Source organism: Heliangelus exortis, chromosome 7 (assembly GCF_036169615.1).
Source record: "Heliangelus exortis chromosome 7, bHelExo1.hap1, whole genome shotgun sequence".
Lineage (NCBI taxonomy): Eukaryota > Metazoa > Chordata > Aves > Apodiformes > Trochilidae > Heliangelus > Heliangelus exortis.
Window position 1 is genome coordinate 10974558 of NC_092428.1, and position 19001 is coordinate 10993558.

The 19001-nt window shown below is 41.8% G+C and overlaps 1 protein-coding gene across 1 annotated transcript in view; it reads left to right on the forward strand.

Annotated features, from left to right (window-relative positions):
- Positions 1–8383: 8383 nt before the first annotated feature.
- VSTM4 (V-set and transmembrane domain containing 4) overlaps positions 8384–19001 on the forward strand; it is a 28452-nt gene continuing 17834 nt past the window's right edge. The window contains exons 1-3 of the mRNA XM_071748781.1: positions 8384–8540; positions 12068–12466; positions 18053–18121. Of these exons, the coding sequence (XP_071604882.1) occupies positions 8486–8540; positions 12068–12466; positions 18053–18121 (523 nt within the window). The 5' untranslated portion in view covers positions 8384–8485. The remainder of the gene's footprint in view (positions 8541–12067; positions 12467–18052; positions 18122–19001) is intronic.

Below are 19001 nucleotides of genomic sequence, written 5' to 3' on the forward strand. Positions count from 1 at the left end.
TCTGGTTAAGTCTGGAGAGCATGGCTATAAAGCATAATTTGGCTGCCAGCGGTGGGATGCTAACCCATTTTGCCTCTGATGGGCAAGTCAATGCAACACCAGGAACAGTATAAGCATTACACTGTGGGCAAGATAGATCAAAGTCAAAGCACATAAAGAACTGTGAGAATCAGATGTATGGACAATTAAAAAAATATAAATAAGACAAATTTCTAAGATGATGAAGAAGGAGAACCTTATTGCTGTTTTTAACATGGTAAGTCTGATCAAGACAGAGCATCCATCAGAGAAAGAATGACCAAAACAACTAAAGAAAAGCTTTAGAGATACCTTTCAAGAAATAAGGAAGCTCTCAGAGTGCTGACCAGAGCTGAAAGGATGAAATTACTCTAAGACACCATCTCTCATGAAAGCTCTTCTTGCCCTGAAGACAAGCTTAGACCAGTTCCTCTGGGAACACAGGGAGAAGTATCAGCCCAGTTGTTGAACATCTGCTCTGGTTGCTGTAGGGAACAAAACAGACAATTCATGGAAAGCCAGGAAGTCCCTGACAATATGTGCTGATGTAAGCAAAATAGAAGCATGGCTCAGAGTATGGTAATTTTTTAATTGAAATTTTAAATGTGCTTTTGCACGTTTTATTGACAGAATGTGCAGCATTTAAAACTGGAAATATCTTAGCTAGAAAGAACTACAGATGTTAGTAATTAGTGGCACATTACTCACATTTCACTGTAAAACAGATGTGTGTATTATTTTAATTATAATGACTAGTATAACATATGTCTTAGACAAATATATAAGCATAACGATTTCTTTAAGGAAGTGCTTTAAGCATGATACTGATTTTATTTACTTTCTTCTGTTTTTTGGAAAAGGTAAGCGTTATTTGCTACATGCTAACAGATAGAAAAAAACAAAGAAAATCTTTGTATTTTTTCAGAAACCCGTTTTTTGACAGTATGCATTTCCAATTTGGAAGTGGAATGTTATGATCGCCAGATTTACTCAAATTACTTCTTTTTAACGATAATATTTTCCTACCTTGAGGGTATACCACAAACAATTATGGAGCATTTTGGAGCCCACATTGTGTGCTACTACTTCTAAAAGATAGTATCCTTCTTACCTTTCTACCCTACAATCATTTTTTCTTTACAACAATTGTAAAGAAACACTCTTATTTATTTATTTGCAAATTATTTGCAGACACCATGGCTTGTACTATGGACATTTAGCATTGTGGCAATTTACTGTATGGTTAGCTTTTCTTTTCAGTCAAATTGTTGGCCACTGCACTGACAGTCATTTAGGTGTCTGTATATATATTTATAGAAAAAAAAAAATCAGATTTCAAGAGCAGAATTAGTACAAGACATTCAACAAGGTACTAATATACCTCATATGCCATTCAGGCAGAAATCAGGTGCTTTCACTCACCTAACCTGTTTAATTTTAGTTGTTACCAGGTTACAGACTTCCTAAGAAATCATCTTAGCAACACAAGTGAGGTACATTTTTGAGCAGTTCATGGACCTGACAGATATTTGGATGGATATTTGTTCATTATTTCCCTTCTCAGTGGGAAACATAACCACTTGTCTCATCCATAGCTTCTCTTGAAGCTCAGAGTTCCAAGTTAAACCACTACTCAATCCTATATGGCACAGAAAAATTGACTGGAGCTTACTGATTAAACTGTCTCTGGTAAAGATCTTTACTGAGAGAATTCCTTAAGAAACAGTAGGGGTTTACTTACATTTTTAAATGTAAAGAATCTGTTTCAAAGTTAGCAGCTTCCAAAGTGTAGCAACACCATTTCTGAAAACAGAGAAAAGGCAAGGACATTTTCCAGGGACATTCCTGAGGTTAGAGAAAGATTCCCTGCTTTTCTGACAACAAACTCTGGTTGTGAGTACATGTGTGGATACTTTTTTTTTTCCAGACAGGAATGCAACACACAGAGTGGCAAGATTTAGTATCCAAACTTAAGAAAAGCAGAAACAGAAGTCTTGGAGATTATGGTAGAAAATCAAGGTAAGAGGGCAAGATGCTGTTTGTGTCTGAGCAGTTCAAAGTAGGTCAGAAAAAAAATGTTGTTATTCCTTGGGATGTGAAGTGCTTAAATATATTTTCTGTGGTATATTTGAGGATTTAGTATTTCTACTAAGGGAGACAATGACAGCATAAAACAGTGTCAAAGAAAATAAGGCCGAGAAAGCTCTTCAGATCAGATTTAGTCCAACATCCTTCTAGAAAGCTGACCAAGTGTACTTACCTGATTTATACTTACCTGATTTCTGACAAATATTTTTTCTAATCTGTATTTGAAAACCTTTAATAAGGAGTGCCCCTCACCCCCCTATTCCAGCCCTTCACCAGACTCATGGTTAGAAAGTATTTTCTAATATTGAATCTTGTTTCCTGTAATTTAGATCTGCAGTTTCTAATTCTTCTGTTAGTGGACATGAGTGGTTGTTTATTCCCCCTCTTTGCAAAAATCATACAATACCTGAAGCATTAGTATGCTTCTCAGGATTCATTAGGTAATCCCAGTTTTTCAGTGTTTCCTCACGGGCCATGTTTTCTAGAGCCATGATCTTACTTGCTGGGCACTTCTCCAGGGTCTCCTCAGTTCTCTAGGGTCTCCCCAGTTCAAAACATTTGAAATATTTTTTTTCAAATTTGTAGTTGCTTTCCAGCTGTGAACTTCATCTCTTCCCAAAGGTAAGCAACTTCTCAAGTGCAAATAGTAAGTTGGCTCCACTTGTTAGACAACAGAATTAGTATGAGCTTTACAGTCAATTTTCCTAACAGACTTCCTGGAAAAGTCAGGCTCTGTATGTACTGTAACTCTGCAGGTAGAAATAATACCTAACACATAGGGAAAAAAATCATATAGTATCAGTTAGAAGCAGTTTTGGTTCACATATTATCCATCTCTTCACCTTAATTCACCTTCATCCAAACCCTGTGTTCCACAACCATTCATTTCTGTGCTTGGATGGTACCTTCATCTTTCTCTTATATGAATGTGGCTGGGTAAGGGCAGACCCGAAATAGATCAAGGCAAGGGGCACATCTCTTGTGATATTTCTGGACTGAGAAGAAGCAGGAAGGCTGAAGGAATTTATGTGTAAGCTTTTATTCTTAAGACACATTCCAGGCTAAATTTGCTAATTTAGGAAAATTGTTGAAAAAATGTTTGAAAACGTGAGATAATAAATGTAAACATAACATACAAATGTCAGCAAGTACATTATATCCTCTGAGATTAGTTCACGTCTTTTGCAGTGGTACTTTTCATGAGCAATGTAACATCATCTGACAGCAGTGGCTGTTTGATTGTCCTCATGCAGGTTCTGTGATTCATTCATGAGCTGCTTCACTTCAGAAGTTTTTCTCTCTGTAACCACCAGGCTTTATTCTTATCATGGAGACATCAAGCCACAGAGGCACTCTGGCCAAGGAGCAGGGATACATTGGCAGACTTCTATCTCTTCAGCTCAGAAGGAAGTGAGCAGGCACCACACAGTGTGGTCGGGTCTGATCACTGAGGTCAGAGAGACAGCATCTTACTGAGGGAGCCAGAGCTGCAAACTAAAGGAAGATTGGAAAAGTCTCCTGGGAACACAGTAATCTGTGTTTGCCCTGCCCATTCTACACTTCCTCAAGTGTTTGGTGTCAGCCACAGTCAGAAAGAGGAGTGTCATGGTTTGAACAGGAGGAACTGAAGAGGAGGGCTTTCTGAATGCAGAAGGAGGGATCAATTCCCTCCCATTTCCTGCCATACTCTATAAAGATCAGGAAAACCAGCAGCTCCTCCCTCTTTTTCTTTCCCGTTGCTGCTGTTTGTGCAGCTGTTCCTCTCCATTTCTTTACCACCAGCTCACCACATGCTTGCCAGAGCCCATATTTCTTGGGTTTTATATATATATATATATATATGTATATTTGTATATATTTGTATTCTTTGTTACTGTATCCCTTATGTTAATAGCTTTGCCCAGCAAATCTGTATCCAGTTGTTTCCAGTTTCCAACTTAAAGTCTCCAGTCTTTATTCCCTTTTTATCTTCCCTTTTTGGGGGGGATAGAGAGGAATTCTGTCCTTTGGTTTGTGGTCCGCCCAAACTTCTCAGCTGTGACAAGGACCCCAAGCTACATGGATCATTGCTCTTTCCAACTTCTGTCATTCTTACCTCTCTTGTTGACAAAGAGGCAGTGGAATGTCTCTTAGACTGAAGATCTAGAGATGAACTGTGGACACAAAGTTTTAAATATGGTGCCTGCACAGACCAAAATTTCATTAGATACGGGTTTCACAGATAAAAAATGGCAGTGCTTAGTCAGTTTGGATTTTATCCATCTCTAATAATTGAGCATTCATTTGTAATTGGGATTCCTTGGGCCATGGAAGCTACTAGCTGGTGTAGTCCAAAGACCTGTCCATAACTCACCCATGACTGGGTTCAGGCAGGCAGGAACCCATCTTATCTTTGCTCACTGCCTGGATGAGACATGGGAGGATAAGCTGGTAAATGCACTGATTTACCAGCTTATTCCAGGTAACGAAGAGAAGTTGAGAGAGAGTTTATTGTTGTAGGTGGGTAGAAACTCACTCAGAACAAGCATAACTCTCCTTAGCAATGTATCAGGTATAAAAGCAGGCAATCAGCCCATCCCAGTCTATCTGCATGCACATAGTGAGCATTGCAGTCCCAAAGACATTTCTCCCAGTGTGTGAGTTGCAGTGGATGCTGCTGTATCCCTCTGCTGCACTGCAATATTGCTACCAAGGCAAGCCACAGTTCTGCTCACAGGAATCTTGCAGAAGGTTTTGGAGACAGATCTGGGGACTTCATTAAGACTTTGCAATAGAAGACCTCAGATTAAGAATATCAGCAAGGGAGGGTGCACAGGACAGCACAAGCCAAGAGGCTGTAGTTGCTTCTCCTGATGGATGTGATTTTTGCAAGGAGACAAAAGGGATTTACACAGCAGGTCTACCCCAGAGTGTCTGATAACACTGCCCACAGGGGGTGAGAGGCTCCAAGCTCTGTGAGCAAAAGCAGTCTGAGCTGTGTCAGCTGCATCAGAGTGCTGAGTAGGCACTTTCAGCATGAGAACATACTCGTTCCAGCAGGAAACAAGGCCACGTAGATGCTGCCAAAGCCAAGAAAGATATATCCTGCCGGTCAGAGGCTCTGCTCACAGGCACCAGCACACTTCCAGAGAAGCTAAGGGAGGTGCACCAGATTACTGAGCTGTGTGCCTGGCCTGTGGGTAAAAGAGGGAATTGTACTGCATGCTCATTTGGCCTCTGGTATTTTTGGTGCATAGGTAAACTGTGATGATATCCCGTAAGAGGCATCAAAAAGCTTGAATAATTTTGAATTTCACAAAAAAAAAATTGAATTTCACAAAAGCAGAAATATCTGATACAAATTGGTTAAAGAGATGAAAGACCAACAGTGAAATAATGCAAACTACATAGCTGAAACCTTTTCACCAAGCTTCAGCCCAGAGGTTGAAACTGATTTGCATCAAATAATCCAAAAAGTCAGCAGCAAATCTGAGAAGATGTCAGCAATCTATGTTTCTCCACAGCTCACTAGCCCGACTAGCACTGTCTGGCTCATGAGCATATCCCAAGAGACTGTCAAAATGTAGATTTATTTAGGTATGTTAGGTTCTGTGTTGCTTAACGAGTGCTGCTGACAGTACATGTTAATAGCAAGAGAGAGACCCATGCATAGAAACTTGTACGTTCTGTTCCTAGCTATGGAAAGAACCCTCCCTTGGTAAAAACTCTGAAAGGGCAAAAGTATCACCTGAGCTTATTTATGCATTGACGAGTATAAAATATTTTAGCCTAAACCATTTTAAAAAGTACATTCTTAAATTTAGAAGAAATGTGCCTTTAGGCATAATAAGGAATACTGTTCATGTTCTTATGTTAAGAAATTTCAGTGGGGGGGAAATGAATGAAATAATTCTACACAAGAACCCAGAGCACACAGGCAATTGTCAGACAGGGAAATCACCAGCTGTAAAACAGAAAAGATACGTTTTCAGTAAATTGGCAGGCATGGGAGACTGAAGAAGCCCAGAAAGACCTCAGACTCTTATTTTATCTAACTTCTATCACAGGGAAATACATCGTAAGAAACCTTCTCACCAACCAATCGATCTAGCTCTGTCCCAGAACTCATTAAGATTCTTGATGCAATTAAAGAAACTGGTAATGCCATTGGTATCTGGGATGGTTGATAAACAGTGAAACATTGATACTGATTCTCATGGGACTTCCTTAAGGTCTGTAGGGTTCAGGAGCTCACATGAGAGCTTAGACAGACCTTACTGATATCTTTACATCAGTATTTTGTATACACCATTAAAATATTAATAGATTTAATACAGCCATGAAGTGGGCCATGACTGAGTCTAGCTGAATTCTTTGAGAAGGTCCAAAATGTCCATCCACCCTAGTATCCTTTATCCAACAATGGCTGGCAGGAAATACTTTGGAAAAGAATAAGCAAAACCAGTCATCCATGGTTTTCCTCAATCAGCAGTTCAAGGACTTCCTGAGATGGAGATTCCATCAGGACTATTAAATTAAATAACTGCTGGTACAGGGTTTTTTGTTAATTTGCCTGTTTCTTTTCAAATTAGCTTATCTCTTAGACAGGATTTCTCTTTACTATGTTAAAGGAGCAGACTTGAATCTACGAATCTTAATTAACTCCCCAGGCAGTACAACTTTTAACAACTCCCACTGTTCCCTCAAGTCTGAGCATAATTCAGACCGGTCATTCTCTTGAAATGAGGATTTGCTGTATGGACACAAAAGCCTGTTTCTGAAGTAAATTAATTGCATGATATTAAAGGCAGTGTTCAATCTTATAAGGATCAGATGAAGCACACACTAAATTTTCTGTGATACTTAAATGTAGACTTGTATTACCCTGCCTAAATGATTACTAGGAGAGGGGTAGAGTAGCTAAATTGGTACTTATTGTCCTATCCAGGGAAACCAGAATATCAAAGTGTTTTTATCATCCATGCAACATTAACACTTAAATCAGGTATAACCCATCATATCTGGTAGCATGAGGATTAAGACCACGTCTCTGGAGGTTTGTGGGATTTCAAATGGCAAACACTTTCAAAAGAAGCATAGTGGAAAGGCAGGAGAAGGCTGCCAGGTTCCAACTTCCCATGCCCTTTCTGGCCTAAAGCTGTAGTACCATTTGGCAAAACAAGCACAGTAACCTTGGGGAGATGCAACTTAAGCTGCTCTATCAATTAATTTAGGACTTTTAATGAGGGTGTCAGTGGTCAGTAGTTGAGCAGCCACATCATTGGACAAAATCTGCCAAACAGCAGAGCACTGTGTGATGCTCTGTGTGATGTATGCTCTGTGCATGAATCCCCATGACTGCTAAAGGGTCTCTCCTGCCTGCTAGAACTCTTTATCCCCAGGTTGCCACCAACAGGGCCCCTCAGAAAGGGAGACAGCCCTTAAGATTGCCTGGAAACTGCAGTTCTGTTCCAGTTAAGGAGTGGGATGAGGGGAATAAGCATGAGGGCCTGCAAAATTTCAAAAGCTTTCAGGAAAGCAGAGAGCATCCATAACGCAGTCTTACCTGTCACAGAATCAAAGAATTGTCGTGGTTGGAAAAAACCTCTAGGACCACCACAGGCAACTCAGCCCAGAGAAAGAAAACCCAAACAAACAAAAAACCATAAATCCCCAAACACCAAGCAACAAAAAAACATCACAAAAATACACCAAAAAGCCCCAAACAAAACAAAACAAAACAAACCCCATATCACACCATCATGCCTACTAGAGCATGCCCTGAAGTGCCTCATCTACATAGTTTTTAAATATCTCCACAGATAGTGACTCCACCACCTCGCTGGGCAGCCTGTTCCAGCACTTGACTACTCTTTCAATAAAGAAATTCTTCCTAATATGTGGTTTAAACATCTCCTGATGAAACTTCGGGCTATTTCCTCTAGTTCTCTCCCAGCACCCTGCCTCACAACCCATAACTGCCTGTCTCACCTGTTTGCAAAGAGACTCAATGTGCTCAGAAAGGTGAGTTTTCCACTTGCCGTCTGTACAGATCCGTGTCCTTGAGGCAGGGACAGTGCACAGGGGAGGAAACTCAAAGACAGCAGATGGAGCAGCCCTATCTCACCCTAGTGCCACCCCACAGGCCTGGGTACTGTGGGGAGAAAAGAAAGAGGAGAGAAAACGGGGAGAGCTGAAGAAGGGGCAGGACGGTGGGAAGAGCAGAGAAACAGGGAGGGAAGGAAGAAAGCGGAAAAAAAGGAGGGGAAAGGGGAGGAGATGAAAGAGAAGGGGAGAAGGGAGGACCGGGCACGGAAGAGGCGAGAGGCCGGGGAGGAGAGAAGGAAAGCAGCTCAGCAGAGAGGGAAGGGACGGGACGGGACCCGGCGTCCCACGGGCCATGCGCCTCCTGGCCACCGCGCTGGCCGCCCTGCTGGCCACGGCCCCGGCTCCAGGTAAGCGGCACCGCGGGGGAGGAACGGCCCAGAGCCCGGGCTCGGCAGCCCCTTCCCGGCTCGGACGGGACAAATCCTTTCCGCTGCCTGCGGAACCTCGGGCTCCGCCTCGGGCTGCCGCCCGCACCCGTGCCCTGCGGAGCAGGGTCTGAATCCCCTCCGCGGCGTTGCCACCAGGGAAGAGGTTGGGACAGCAGTTTGGACACCCTGGGGTTCGGACAGCAGGAAGGGGTCCCCGTTAGCGGGAGGAGAGGTGGGGTCTGCCGCCCGGGCACCGCCGAGAGCGGGAGTCCCTGCCGCCCCGCTCCCCCGAATCCGGATCCTCCCTTCTCGCCCCCCCCCCCCCCCCGCCCTCCTCCTTGGGCTTCTCCCCCACTCCGCTCTCTCGGCGCTCTCCGGACTCCCGGCGGCAGCGCTGCCGCACAACGACCCGACCCGCAACTGTGTTTTTTTAAAAAAAAACAAAAAACCCCAACAACCCTTCTTATGCAGAAGTTTATGGAAACGTGTCCTCTGCCACCTTCTGCGCCAGGCGGGACAACGCTTCATCTGCACCGAGAACTGCAGGCAAAGTTGAGGGCAAGAGAGATTTGGCATTGCGTTTGCCCCAGGCAAATGCCTCAGGCATCCAGTGGAAACAGATCCCATAAGTCACTTCTAAATACCTCCTCCACTCAAGAACCTTCTGCCCCTAAAATCAAAGGCCAGCGGTGTGTGCTAAAGCTGCAAAATGAACACGGAGTCAAGATCTGAACTTGAGGGTGTAGTGAGGGTAAGGGGGCGAGGAAGCCCTGTTTGCTCAAGGTTAGTAAAAAAGCTGGATTTGGATCTTCACCTCAAAAGGGCAGATGATAGAGGCAGAGGCTTAGTTCAGGTCCATCTTTAGTCACTGCAGCAGTTTTCCCAGAGAAAAAGCCTCTGACTTGTGAAACTTGCAGACAGATCTATTCAACTGAAAGCAGCTGGTTGATTTTGGTGACCTTCCTAACCAGTACCTCAGTATTTTCATTCAGAAAGAAAAAAAAAAAAAAAAAAAAAAAAAAAAAAAAAAAAAGAAAAAAAGCTTTGCTTCTTCCTGGCTTATCTGCACTTCTTACTTTTTAATTGTAGTGAAGACAAAATAAAATAGACTTTGACAGTAATATCTCCACAAAACAAACTAAAACAGGGGTAAAACCAATCCCATACGTTTCTTGTCAGGCAGATCTGAGATCAGAAGGTAACAACCCTGTTAGCATGCCTCTCTAGTCTCCTGGCTGTCAGCAGGGACTGAGGACAAAAGTCCCCTCAACCCTGAAGGGTGGGTTGAGTTCTGCCTGCCAATCTCCACGGAGGAAGGAAGAGGAACTTGAGTTGTGAGTAGTAGTGCATAGAAGCAACTCTACTCATGAGTGTCTCCACTGAAGTAGCTTGGGTTCTTCCATAAAAATGCAGCCATGCTGAAACTGCTTATCTGATAGAAGAACCTAGCAGTGACTGCGGTTCCTCTGCTACTACACCAGTACAGACAAGAGGGGATAGCCCAGTCAGTCAGAGATGGGTTTCTGGTTCCTACAAGTGTAATTTGATACTCTTGGTAGTGCCATGAAAGTGTTTTAATATGGTGGACAATTAAGTCCAAGCCTAACTAATACTTGGAACTGATCTCTCGTTTGCAGAGGTGCAGTGTTTTCATAACAGGATGTTTGAAATCAAAGTTTAGTCATCAGTAACCTTCCATGATTCCCAACAGGCTTGTGTGTGTGGGTGGAGGGTACCAAAGAAACAAACAGCTAAAACATTGGGATGGGGACAACTAAGTGAGCTGGTTGCAAATAGGAGATAATTTTTTGATGATTAAGCACACTGCAAAGGAATCCTCAAGTCTGTGACTCACTCTCCTCCCCTTTTCTATAAATAATTTCCCTTTGTAAGCAGAAGCAAGACTACAACTCTTGTGAGATCCACCTGAGCAGCTACATCATGCCATACTGGGAAGGCAAGAGTAGAAAAAAAATGATTCTGCACTAGAAGCAGTAATCTGAAATCCAGAAATTCAGTGCTCTGTTGACACACAAGGCTGCTCTCAAGTTGTGAAGGAGTCTCCTATCTTGGCAAGAAGGCCATTACAAGGTAAACCTCATGTATGGGGTGATCCAGTGCCTGCTAAAGACAGGAAGAACATTTCCACTATTGTCTGGAAGTCCTAAATGAGCTCTCTCTTTCCAAAATCCACCACTGTTCCCACTCCGATGACAATGGAAGGACAGAGTAAAAAGGGCACTGTTTTTCTGGTTTATATGGAGCATCACCTGACCCTGTTCAACATGAAAAAAGCATCAGGAAATTTCCAAAACTCTCCTCATTGCTTCATTTGTACAGCCTCACAATAGGAGACACAGAAGAAAGATAAGGAGATGGGTTCCCACTGATCAAACAACGTAAAGGATGCAAAATTTGGTAATTCTTTATAGAAAAAGCATCTCCCCAGAGGAAAAGTAGAAGCCTTAGGTATAAAGTGTCAATGTTTGTATGACTGTAAATAGCTGGGAAGGGATCAGAGGCTCCACATACAATGATTTTTTGTCTTCCTGCAGAGGCTTCCATCAGCACCACATCTGAGTTCCTTTGTATTTTCTCTTGGGTACCTTTTGGCAGTATGTTCTGCTTAGTTTTGAATTTAGCAATGAGTCTTTTGCTTTTTATTTTGGGACTCAATTCCACAATTAATTCTAGCCAGCTTTGTCAACCAAGAAGCTCACATGTCCAGAAAATGACATAACTGTTTTTCTTTACAGTTTCCACGACATGTTCATAATTTCAGTAGAAAAGGTTTGTGTTTTTTACTTACCCAAACTACATTTTTATAAATTATTTATTAAACATTTATTGCCTTAGTAATTATGAGAACCCCCAACAGTGTTGAAATTCTTAAACTTATCCTGTGTTTACTGTGCAGCATAACCTTCAACATTTAACCTTATTTCTATGGCAGAGGCAACCATCTTCACATGTGCCTGTAAAGTACCAAGATCAAGTAAATCCAGCAAATAATAACTGAAGTTTCATGCCTGGAAAGCTTTTGGTGTTACTCAGCCTTATTTTTAAAATTTCAACATCCTGTCCTACTTTTGTGTTTTCTACAATCCAAAATAATGTCTTGCTTTGCCTCTTACCTGAACTGCACACACAAATACAATGCAGATAGTTATGTCAATAATCCAGGCCATGCTTAGCCAAGTTTCTTAAAGATAAAAAAAAAATAAATTCCCCCTTCTTCTTCATAAAAAAACCCCAACAGTATCTACTTAGAAAAATACACCCTTCAGTAGAGATTTCTGTTGTAATGACACAAAATCATTATTATGCTAATAATTTTTTTTGGTTTTTATGAATCAACTGCTATGTAACTAATTTCGTGGATTAGCTCTGTAATGCTGCACACTGCATGGATGCTATCAGTTGCTGGGAACTTGTGCACTGGGACAGATTATGGCACTGGTTGTGGTGATACAGAGGATTCTTACCATCTTTTCTTTCCTTTGCAGATGTTTGTGAGGCTTTAAATGTGACAGTCTCTCCAGGGCCAACAGTGCAATACTCTGAAGGAGATAATGCTACCCTTTATTGCCACATTTCTCAAAAGAGAAAGACAGACAACTTGCTAGCTGTGCGATGGGTCTTTGCTGCATCACCTACACAGGAGTATCTGATGATCAAAATGACAAAGTTTGGGTCTGTTCAGTATTATGGAAATTATACTCATCATTTCCACAAGCAAAGACTTCATCTTCTTAAAGAGAAACGTGGAAGCATGTACAAATTTCTTATTCTAAGCCTCCAACCAACAGATCAAGGACATTATATATGCAAAGCCCAGGAAATTGGCAAACACAGGAATAAGTGGACAGCATGGTCAAATGGCACAGCAGCGACTGAAATAAGAGGTGAGAGACTACTGATTTCAGTTCTTGTCATTTTCTTGGCAGTTCATCCTTGACACATCTGAAGCTCAGTTATTTTTAAGCGTTATCTGTATGAGAGGAAAACCTAATACTCCTTTACTTACACATTACAATTTAAACATTATTCAGCCTATAATAAAATGTCAAGAAGTGATAGATTTGTGGAAGATGGTCTATTTCCTTTGCTTTTTACCAAATTAAAACTCCTTTACATTCAGTTAAAGGTCTCTACAACTCTGCTAGTCAGAGTAAACAAATTCCATTGTTATTTGAATACAAAGATCCAGAAACAGAAAGAAATTAACTTATTTCCTGAATAATAGTCTAGTCCTTGTCTAAACTATTTGGCCATGTAGGGTATGCAAAACTTGTCTGGAAAGCCTCTAAGACATTAATATGGGATTTCCTCTGCTCCCTGGTTGCAGTCAGGAACATAAATAATGACAGCAAAACCCAAGTTCAAACTGTAATCCCAAGACTGAATTCATTAGCTTCACATCTCAAGAATAGTTTCTTGTTTAATTTTTGTTGCTGGGTTTTTTTTTTTTTTTTTTTTTTTTTTTTTTAATGGGTGGGGAGTAAAAGCCCAACATCTCCTGAACTTAGCCTTCATCACAGGAGGGCTCCAAGTTTTACAACCACTGATGCCATGTTGAGTGGCTAGAGCCAAAACACAATGGTTTGTCTTGTAGCCACACATAGATATGAACTTAAAGTTTATTGCACACATGATTTAGCCCCACAGACTTCAGGCATTAGCTTATTCACATGCTCAGCAGTCTTTCTTCCTTGCTGTTCTCATGCTTGACTAGGAACTGGCTCTCCTTCTCCTATCCCTATCTCTTTCTCCTTCCTCCCTCTAGATTTGGTTGAAAGAAGAGATTCAGTTCCTGTTAAGAAGAAACAGGCAAGCAGGGGGACTGATCACCCCAACTGCCTTAGCTTGTTACCTTTGGGAAGGGGCAAAGCTGGTGACTGGTTTGGTGAATGGAAGCCAAGAAGGAAAAGTAACATAAAATTATTGTCAGGCCACCTGTCATACACCTCACAAGAAGCCATTCTGCATCTTTCATAGCTGCTCAGCATGTTGCCAACTGTAATACCTAAACTTAACATTGCTCTTCCTAGCTAAGTGTGGGCTTCTGATCAATTCAGTTACTGCAAAAAAGGAAAACTGAAACTGCTCAGTCCAGCCCTTCAGTACCATCCCCCTCATTTTTAGTATGATTTGTAAATATATAATCAGGGTTGGGATTTGAGATTCATGACTGCATCTTTCTCACACTGTCCTGCGTTGTTTTTTTCTGCTTCAAATGTAATGTAAAGCAGAGCAGGAAGCTTGAGGCAGAGGAGGAAGGCTGTGGCCTACCTGTAGACCAAACACATCAAAAATATGATCTGTGGGTTTCTGAGGCTGACACCACCACTACCCCACCCCCCAAAAGATTATTTATTCTAATTCTAAATTAAGATTAAAAATATTAAAAGATGTCTGAAAAATGACATATCTTTAAATGCCATAGAAACTGTTTTACTGTTAAAAGCCTCTTTACTGCACACAAAGGACAACCTTAGCCAGCGTTTGGTTAACACACTGTGAGTGTGCAGGACTTGCTGCACATGGGAGGGAAGGCAACTCTTTTCAGAGTGGTGTGATAAGAGTCTCCAGTGTCCCCACTGGTAACACTTGGGCTTTTCAAGGAAATTTTCTTCCAAACACATTTTGAATTTTATATTATGATCGGTTGTGTTTTTTATTGCAAAGGGATTTACTTATGTTACAGTTAGACCCAGGATGCAACAAATGGAACAATACAAACTGCCTTAAGCATTTGGATGCTGAGATTGTATTGCTTGTGCTTTATCAAATAAGGTAACAGTATTCAAAGAAGTCACAGTTGCTGTCTTGTCTAATATTTTGTTCGAGTTAACATCCCTGTATTTATATAAAAATTCAAAATAGCATCTTTAAGCTAAAGCACTACACAAATTTCTTACAACCTTGCATTTCAAGTGGTTGCAGAAATAGCATTTACTTTTTTTTTTTTTTGACATAGGAAAAAGAGGTCACTGTGTAAGACATTTCCAGAAGGAATTAAAGAGTCATTCTGCTGCTTCTAAATCTGACTTTCTCTAGAAGCAGAAAAAAACCTGGGGAAGTTCAGTACCTAGCCTTTGTCAGCCACCAAGCATTCAAAGGAGGCTTTACCAGATTACAACTGAGTCTGTAGTGTTAGCTTATATTCAAATTTTTATTTTTATTTTTTATTTGCTATCAAACTTCCCGGTGTGAATTGCTATAGGCCATTAAGAATTTGCAAATGCATTTTTTCATAACACAAGTTTATACAGATACACATACTGGTGGAAAAACAGTTTAGTTACAGGCAACAGTTTCTTAATGTGTAATGATGGAGGTTAAAAGTTTAGTTAAAAGTGTCTTCTCCTTTAGTGTTGTACAGCTCTTAAGACATTGATGTTCATCCATTTGCTCAGGGCTCTGTATTCTGCTCCTCCTTCTGAAACATCACAATTTTATGCAAAATCTGCATCTATTTTTCCGTTGCTTAATTACAAAATAATAATTACCTCAACCCTTTTTCTAGGATGAAAAGGCGAGCTGGTACAACTTGTGGTCGTGCAGTCTTTCTGGGAAAAAAAACAATCCCACCCATAGGCAGGAAAATTACTCCAGCTGAGAATTTAAGCTATTCTGCACTCAATAGTCAATTACTGTAATACAGCAGTTACAAAACAATTTAATTAAGATGTGTGTCCTTCAGTAAACCTACTGCTCTTCCAATTACTTTTTCCTTAACCTAAGACTTGGAAATGAACAACAGTGTTAAAAACCCTTTGTAATATATAACTACAAGGGAAAATATTCCCATTTCCTTGAGCAAAAGTTGTTCATCTTTTCTCTGAGAATCATAGAATCATCAAGGTTGGAAAAGTCCTCTAAGATCATTGAGTCCAATGGTAAACCCCATAGCCCCTAACCACTAAATCATCCACTGTAACTCTTCATCTTTTTAAGCTCTGTCTTTTGAATATCTCCAGGGATGATGCCCCCCCACCTCCCTGGGCAACCTGTTCCAATACTTCACCACTCTTTCTGTGAAGATTTTAATATTTAAGATTTAATATTAATCAGTATTTAATATTAATATTTAATATTTCAATGTTAAATATTTTAATATTTAAGATTTAATATTTAACCTGAACCTCCCCTGGTGGAGCTTTAACCCATTTCCTCTTGTCCTGTCACTGACCACAAGAGAGAAGAGGCCAGTGTGTGTCTCACTACCACCTCCTTTCAGGTAGTTGTAGAGAGCAGTAAGGTCTCCCCTCAGCCTCCTCTTCTCCAAGCTGAGCAGCCCCAGCTCCTTCCACCTCTGCTCATAAGCCCTGTTCTCCAGGCCCCTGATCAACTTGGTTGCCCTTCTCTGCACCCTCTCCAGCATCTCCGTGTCCTTCTTACGCTGCAGTGCCCAATGCTGCACACACAGCGCTTGAGGTGCAGCCTCACTAAGGCAGAGTTTAGGGGCAGGGTCACCTCTCTGGTCCTCCTGGTCACACTGTTTCTGATGCAGGACAGGATGGAGTTGGCCTTCTTGGCCACCTGGGCACACTGCTGGCTCTTCAGCAGGCTCTCGATCAACACCCCCAGGTCCCTCTCTGCTGGGCAGCTCTCCAGACATTCCTCCCCAAGTCTGTAGCTGCTGGGGGTTGTTGTGGCCAAAGTGCAGGACCTGACATTTGGCCCTTGGTTACAGCCCATCAATCAAGCCTGTCCAGGTCCCTCTGCAGAGCTTCTCTACCCTTGGGCAGATCAACACTTCCACCCAACTTAGTGTCATCTGCAAATTTACTGAGGGTGCACTTTATCCCCTCATCCAGCTCAGCAATGAAGACATTAAACAGGAGTGGTCCCAGCACTGAGCCCTGGGGAATATCACTTGTGACTGGCCACCAGCTGGATTTATCTCCATTCAGCACAACTCTTTGGACCCAGCCTTCCAACCAGTTTTTTACCCAGCAGAGCACATTCACTTCTAAGCCATGAGCAGCCAGCTCCTCCAGGAGAATGCTGTGGAAAACCTTGTCAAAGGCCTTGCTAAAGTCAAGGTACACAATATCCACAGCTCTTCCCTCAACCAGTAATCAGTTTGCTTTATCATAGAAGGAGATCAGGTTAGTGGAACAGGGCCTGCCCCTCATGAACCCAGGCTGACTGCCTGATCACCTGGTGTTTCTGCATGTCCTGCATAACAGCACCAAGGATGTTCTGAGCAGTCAAATTCTCTGGGACTGAGATCAAACTGAGAGGCCTGTAGTTTCCCAGGTCATCCTTCTGTCCCTTCTTATATATGGGGATTACATAAGCAGTTTTCTAATCTTCTGGTATCTCTCCAGGGAGCCAGGACTGCTGATAAATGATGGAAAGTGTCTTGGTGAGCACCGCTGCAAGGTCTTTCAGCACTCTTGGGTGCATCCCATCTGATCCCATAGATTTACACACATCCACATGGTGCAGCAGGTCACTAACCATCTCCTTCTGGATTATGGGGGAATCTCTCTGGTCCTGGTCCCTGTCCCTGGCCTACGGAATTGAATTCCCTGAATACAACTGGTCCTGCTACTAAAGACTAAGGTGAAGAAATTTTTAAGCACTTTTGCCATTTCTTCATCATTTCTTACCATGTTCCCTCCTACATCTATCAGGTGATGGGGGGGGTCACCATGGTCTTTCTTTTATTGTTAGTATATTTATAAAAGCTTTTCTTGTTATCCTTAACCATGCAGGCCAGATAAATTCTAGCTGGGCTTTGGATTTCCTAGTTCCCTCCCTGCATAGCCTCACATCATTTTTGTAGTTTTCATGAGTGTCCTGCCCTTTCCTCCAGCAGTTGTGAATTATCTTTTTTTCCTTGAGAGACAGTCAAAGTTCCTTGTTCAGCCACATTGGTCTTCTGTGCTGGTAAGTCACCTTACAGTTCTTGGGTATGACCTGTTCCTGTACCTTCAAGACTTTCTTCTTAAAAAGGTAGCCTGTTTTGGGACAGAAACAAATTGCAACCCTAGAGGTACAAGTTCTGGGTAACTGAGAATAAAATAAACTGGATAAAAACATCTACATAGAGCATTAATAGCAGCTGTTTCCCTGGGCTACCCAGACAGTCCCCAGAATGCCATTACAGATCTTACAAGCACATGGCCACTCAATTCTAAGGCATAGGCTTTTCTAGAAGCATGTTTCCATCTTCTTGCTGTACTTCACTGCATTAACTTTTGATAGAAAAGCCACACATTACACCTTCCCAGAATAAGACGACAGTAGTGAGGCAGTCCCACAAGCCATATAGCACTCATGAGGGATGTCAAACCACCTTCTGGAAGACAATTTTATAATGCTGCTTTACAACTGAAATGTTTCATTGAAAGGTAATTATCCTGTGAGATAAAGCAAGATCTTAGTGCCCTGAAAACAGAACTACATTTACTTAAAGAGGTGCCACACATTTTTGGTTCTTGACATGTTGCCTTTTTTTTTTTTTTTTCCCTCAGTGATTTCACCAAAATCTTCTGATGATCCCACTTTCAAGAAAAGCCATGAAGCCTGGAAGTTTTTTGAAGGTAAAGATACATCTAACTGCTGCTTGTTTTTTACAAGATGTTACTTTAGTTCCATGTTACAGTCCAACTAAAGTCTTTAGTTACATATTACCGTCCAACTAAAGTGCCCCAGTTAGGCTCAATTTTGGTAGTTCCTGTGCAAATGCAGGTCTTGCCTGAGAGAGTATTGCACAGAATACAAGGGGTACAGGAGCAAAGAGAACGGGGCTGTTACAGTGAATGGAAAAATAACCAATGCCTGGCTAATCATGCAGTGCCAATAAACCCCCTAATCCAGGAAGGTGCTGAAGAGATACCAAGCAATCTGCATCCCCAGTATCTTAGAAACTCTCATCAGACATGTTCTGTACTGCAAGAGCAGCCTAAAGCTCCCTTGATTTTTAAGGCAAGCAGTATTTTCTATGTGGATTAGTAAACAACTGTTCTAGAAGACTGAAATCTAGAACTCGCAGGCAGCTGGGATTTCCTCCTGGCTGCCCCAATCCAGAGCACCAGCCAAGCACCAACACAGCATCTGCAGCCACTCTGCTGTGCTGTCAGGCAGCAGTGCTTGCTCACAGCCTGAGCTGGGTTCTGTGGGAAGCCATACAATTTAAATCACAGTTAACAAACTGTATTATTGTACTGTATAAGGGGAACAAAGCACAGAACTGCAGGTCAGGGGTCTAGTTCCAGCAACGCTATTTTCTACAGCAACACATGACCTCTGAGGCTTAGTTTCCTCTCTGCAAAGCAGGAAAGAAGTCAGTATTTTTCCCTTAGGAGATTTCAAGGAATTAGCACGTAGAGAATCCCATCTCTGTTTAAAGTTCTAGTAAAAGCAGAAGTAAGTCATTAAATATTTCTTCTTCTGAACAAAATACTCCATCTTGGTCTGCCA